This window comes from Schistocerca piceifrons, chromosome 1, assembly GCF_021461385.2.
Source record: "Schistocerca piceifrons isolate TAMUIC-IGC-003096 chromosome 1, iqSchPice1.1, whole genome shotgun sequence".
Classification (NCBI taxonomy): Eukaryota; Metazoa; Arthropoda; class Insecta; order Orthoptera; family Acrididae; genus Schistocerca; species Schistocerca piceifrons.
The window spans coordinates 163,915,517-163,921,516 of NC_060138.1; the positions used below are offsets into that span (position 1 = coordinate 163,915,517).

Here is a 6,000-nt window from a genome sequence, read left to right on the forward strand (position 1 = left end):
TGCAAGGCAAATAACAGCATATTTGTGATCCAGGAGTCACCAGCAGGAGTCCTTAGTGTGTAAAGTGAAGCAATACAAGACTGTGTATTACAATTAAATGGTGCAAATTGTGTGCAAAACAAAAACCACACTGACCTGACATCAGGTTAGAGTTTGCTCTATCCGGCCATCCTGGTTGAAGTTTTCTGTTGTTTTCCTAACACCATTTCAGACAAATGCCAGGATGATTTCTTCGGCAAGGCTATGACCACCCTTGTCCTACCCTCATATTTAGTAATAAGTAGCCTAAATTTCCAGCTATTATTTTCACTGTGTTCTGATGATAAAGCCTGCATCACTGTGAGATGATCCCACGATAGATGAACAAGTGACTAAAATAATCAAATTTAAATCAGCTTTTTTAAACGGGACAAGCAAATTATCGAAAATACCCGAGTCCCACAAATTTGTAATTATCCCTCCATTTACATAGCAGATAAGCGTAAGTAAAATGCCAAACTTCTGCTTATTAACACTACGTAAAACGAACTACGATTCCACTCGTTACTCTTCCAATGATCGTTTCTGTCCGCGGTCTGATACCAACAATCTTCGTTGATCCAATCCGTCGATTAATAACAACACACAAATCGAGCACTTTACTTACCTCGACAGAAACGCACGCCAGAATCCTGAAGGACAGGGGAATATGCGGCTCTTCCGCCTCCTCTTCACCAAATATTGGCAGAATGCTACCCTCACTTGACAAACACAACCTACATATCTCACTCATGTTACTTGGTATACTTCTGGAGGGCTGCATTTTTGAAACTTCACTATTTTCACAGTACAAATACAGCACACATTATACACTATTCACGATACAACGAAGACAACATGAATAATAATGTGGATGAAAAGTTGATTTCCGTGTATTAACTATTGCGCCCACAGCCTTCTCAATAACTATGAAACGAATGAGATTACTAAGACCGGTTGGTGTTACTCTTAAAAAAACACCAGCGTCAAAACAACCTACACTTATCACCTATCATACACCTTGCTTATGAACCACTACATTCTTCGCCAACGAGAACGGAGCAACACAGCCATACTTTATACATGTATTGATGGACGAAAGCCGATTCATTAATGGTAACAGTTTAGCGAAATATAGGGATAAGTTTTCAAGTTTTAACAAAGTACAAGGGATAGAAAACACTTATTTGACACATCATTTTGGTGAACATCACCACAGAAGCGCAAACACGATGTTTTTCTTATCGCAGTCGAAGAATGGCTATCATCGAGACGCCTTGACATATCATGTTCGAAGACGTGATGCAAAAATGTCTGACCACTAAACATTTCGCCACTCTCCATCTTGTGAACCAAAAAGTGGATTCAGTCTTCGATAAAGTTACCAATGCAACATATAGAACTTAAAAAGAAGTGATCCGAAAGTCGGTTGCCATTACGAAGTTCTCAACAGTACGAACAAAAGGAACCATATTTCTTTCATCGATAATTCTGCGTTTCACATTATACTCTTCACACATGACTAACCACTCAGTCTCAAAATCGAACAGTAACGCGCAACGGGCTTAATCAGTTTTGTGACTGTAGTTCCTAAAATTGTTTTTTCTTCTTTTTAAAAATACTTTTATGCTAAGTTACTCTTTATTACCAGGAAGAACATATTCGTTGAAACAAAACATCAATTCCACCTGACATTTTTACAGCCAATTTATCTATAAAAATTGCTCCCAAGCCTTTCGATATGCATATTAAGAGCTTATCATCTACTGAGCATATTGACGACTTGCTTTTCGGCACGTATTTACATATATACAATTTGGTTTGACATCTTCAGTAGTCTAGTTTGTGAACAAGAATAACGCATGTCACTAAAAAAAGGTATTGTAAGTTATGTTGACAAACATGGGTAAAGGAGAGGCTTCCTCGAAATACTGTACTGTAATTACTGAAAAAAACTTGACATGTATGTTACGTAAACGATGCAGAAACTAAGCAAATGTAATATTTAACTCGAAATGCCGACTATCTCTGCAGATGACGAAGAAACTGAAGACATGTATGATGATATGAACGAAATTATGCAGATAGTGAAGGGAGACGAAAATTTAATAGTCATGGGTGACTGGAATTCGACAGTAGGAAAAGGAAGAGAAGGAAACGTAGTAGCTGAATATAGATTGGGGGTAAGAAATGAAAGAGGAAGCCGCCTCCTAGAATTTTGCACAGAGCATAACTTAATCATAGCTACCATGAAAGAAGGTTGTATGCATGGAGAAAGCCTGGAGATACTAGGAGGTATCAGATACATTAGATAATGGTAAGACAGAGATTTAGGAACCAGGTTTTAAATTGCAAGACATTTCCAGGGGCAGACGTGGACTCTGACCACAATCTATTGGTTATGAACTGTAGATTAGTAGATTAAAACTGAAAATTGCAAAAAGGTAGGAATTTAAGGAGGTGGGACCTGGAGAAACTGAAAGAACCAGAAGTTGTACAGAGTTTCAGGGAGAGCACGAGGGAACAATTGACAGGAATGGGGGAAAGAAATACAGTAGAAGAAGAACGGGTAGCTTTGAGGGATGAAGTAGTGAAGGTAGCAGAGGATCAAGTAGGTAAAAAGACGAGGGCTAATAGAAATCCTTTGGTAACATTAGAAATATTGAATTTAATTGATGAAAGGAGAAAATATAAAAATGCAGTAAATATAAGCAGGCAAAACGGAATACAAACATCTCAAAAATGAGATCGACAGGAAGTGCAAAATGTAAGGATGTACAGCTGCTTATCTCACTAGGGGTAAGATAGATACTGCCTACAGCAAAATTAAAGAGACCTTTGGAGAAAAGAGAACCACTTGTATGAATATCAAGAGCTCAGATGGAAACCCAGTTCTAAGCAAAGAAGGGAAAGCAGAAAGGTGGAAGGAGTATATAGAGGGTCTATACAAGGGCCATGTACTTGAGGACAATATTATGGAAATGGAAGAGGATGTAGATGAAGATGAAATGGTAGATATGATACTGTGTAAAGAGTGTGACAGAGTACTGAAAGACCTAAGTCGAAACAAGGCCCCAGGAGTAGACAACATTCCATTAGAACAACAGACAGCCTTGGAAGAGCCAGTCCTGGCAAAACTCTACCATCTGGTGAGCAAAATGTATGAGACAGGCGAAGTACCCTCAGACTTCAAGAACAATATAATAATTTCAATCCCAAAAAAATCAGGCGTTGACTGATGTGAAAATTACCGAACTATCAGTTTAATAAGTCACGACTGCAAAATACTAACGCTAATTCTTTACGGACGAATGGAAAAACTAGTAGAAGTCGACCTCGGGGAAGATCAGTTTGGATTCTGTAGAAATATCAGAACACGTGAGGCAATACTGACCCTACGACTTATCTTAGAAGCTAGATTAAGAAAAGGCAAACCTACATTTCTAGCATTTGTAGACTTAGAGAAAGCTTTTGACAATGTTGACTGGAATACTCTCTTTCAAATTCTAAAGGTGGCAGGTGTAAAATACAGGGAACGAAAGGCTATGTACAATTTGTAGAGAAACCAGATGGCAGTTATAAGAGTTGAGGGACATGAAAGGGAAGCAGTGGTTGGGAAGGGAGAGAGACAGGTTTGTAGCCTATCCCCAATGTTATTCAATCTGTATATTGAGCAAGCAGTAAAGGATACAAAAGAAAAATTCGGAATAGGTATTAAAATCCATGGAGAAGAAATAAAAACTTTAATGTTCGCCGATGACGACGTAATTCTGGCAGAGACAGCAAAGAACTTGGAAGAGCAGTTGAATGGCATGGACAGTGTCTTGAAAGGAGGATATAAGATGAACATCAACTAAAGCAAAACGAGGATAATGGACTGTACTCGAATTAATTCGGGTGATGCTGAGGGAATTAGATTAGGAAATGAGACACTTAAAGTAGTAAAGGAGTTTTGCTATTTCGGTAGCAAAATAACTGATGATGGTCGAAGTAGAGAGGATATAAAATGTAGACTGGCAATGGCAAGGAATTTGTTAACATCGAGAAATTTGTTAACATCGAGTATAGATGTAAGTGTCAGGAAGTCGTTTCTGATAGTATTTGTATGGAGTGAAGCCATGTATGGGAGTGAAACATGGACGATAAATAGATTGGACAAGACGAAAATAGAAGCTTTCGAAATGTGGTGCTACAGAAGAATGCTGAACATTAGATGGGTAGCTCACATAACTAATGAGGAGGTATTGAATAGAACTGGAGAGAAGAGAAATTTGTGGCACAATTTGACTATAAGAGGGGATCGGTTTGTAGGAGATGTTCTGAGGCATCAAGGGATCACAAATTTAGTATTGGAGGGCAGTGTGAAGGTTAAAAACTATAGAGGGAGATCAAGAGAGTAATACACTAAGCAGATTCAGAAGGATGTAGGCTGTAGTACGTACTGGGAGATAAAGCTGCTTGCAAAGGATAAAGTAGCATGGAATTGCATCAAACCAGTCTCAGGACTGAAGACAACAACAACAACAACCCGAAACAACTAAAAAGAATATTACTACGTCCTGAGGCTCAGACGTGAACCCGTAATCGCGATGTGATTGACATGCGTAATCACACTTCCATACTTATCAAGAGGTCCGAAATGAATAATACGGTCTGCTGCCATCCTGCAGCATGGGGTTCACGCCTGAGCCTTAGGACGTGCGCTAGCAGCGCATGTTGGGTGTTTCAAGCGTCAACTTCGCGTCTCAATATCTCGGGATGTAATGGGAATATTGCGATGCAATCAACGCCATTGTGTATGTGCTTTGTCATGCTATGGATTGCTGAAGAAAAAATATAGGAGGTCCACTTAAAAAAACATAAGTTTGTGTTAAAAAACACATATGCTTTCGTTTTAGAATGTTTCCAAATATGTACATTCATGGGCCCCAGCCCTACATTGATACTGGTGAAAGTCGTTTCCCAATAGCTGTTATTGTTCCAGAGATATTTTGGGTGGACAAGATAGCTGGGACACCCTGTATACACATAGGGTGCATTATCAATGCTCTAAATTTGAAAAGGTTTCCAGTAATGTCAAAATTGTATGTCCATTCCATACACTTTCTCACAGATAATAATTGGACCAATGTGGGCAAAATTATTTATAGTTTACAATGTTGCCATCAGAACTTTTCCATCAACAAATTTTGCTGTTGCTGTAAACGTTGACTTGATAAAGTTGCCATTAAGAACAGAGCACTGCCTTATGCATCAAGAAAATCTGATTAAAATTTTTGTGCACATCTTCTCTATATCTTTCCTCTTCCTTTCTCTGCCACTTATTTTAAGCCCTCCTTGATGTCGAAGAAATTATATATACAGTAAACACAACTGAAGTGTTTACTTATTATCAAGTCCTAAGTAACAAACAGAAAACAATGCTTGGAGACAAGGCATACATATGGAAAAATATGGTTAACCACAGATCAGTGCTGTTATCAGTAAAGTATGAAGTGCAATGTTGCAAGCTTTGGTACTGGAGTTAATCTGTTTACTGCTCAGAAATGACTTAGTGCAGAACTTCAGGAAGTTACCATAAATGTTGACCATGCATTCAGCTGTAAAATTCATCCAAAGAAGGTGATTTTAAAGAAAACAATATTAAATTTGAAAACTGAAATAATATTAATTAATACAATAAATATTTTTAAAAGAAATTGGTCTAAAAGAGTGCATTCGCAACAGTAATCCCCAAGTATCCATTAGTAGTTTGCATCTGAACTCAAAATATTAAGAATTTTTATATCAGGTCAAAACGCAGTGAAACAGTTAATCTTGGTTAATTCCAACTAAAAGACATATAACAAAGGTAAAACTATAAGCAATACAAATGTTGCTTTGAAGACTATAGTGCTTTAATGGGCATGGTCTTATGGTCTGATTGAAGGTAGTATGCTCTTCCTTTCCACTGATTCTTAGACAGGCCTATTCAGCCAGTTA

At 38.0% G+C, this 6,000-nt stretch overlaps 1 protein-coding gene across 3 annotated transcripts in view; it reads right to left on the reverse strand.

Moving 5' to 3' along the window:
* Nucleotides 1-1,578, reverse strand: part of LOC124736701 (zinc finger protein 91-like) — a 168,667-nt gene extending 167,089 nt beyond the window's left edge. For 2 of the 3 annotated variants that reach the window (XM_047248577.1, XM_047248576.1), the window contains exon 1: nucleotides 647-1,569. In XM_047248577.1, the coding sequence (XP_047104533.1) occupies nucleotides 647-802 (156 nt within the window). In that variant the 5' untranslated portion in view covers nucleotides 803-1,569. Of the gene's footprint in view, nucleotides 1-646 lie in introns of all 3 variants that reach the window. The other variant, XR_007009446.1, reaches the window with a different exon arrangement.
* Nucleotides 1,579-6,000: the final 4,422 nt, after the last annotated feature.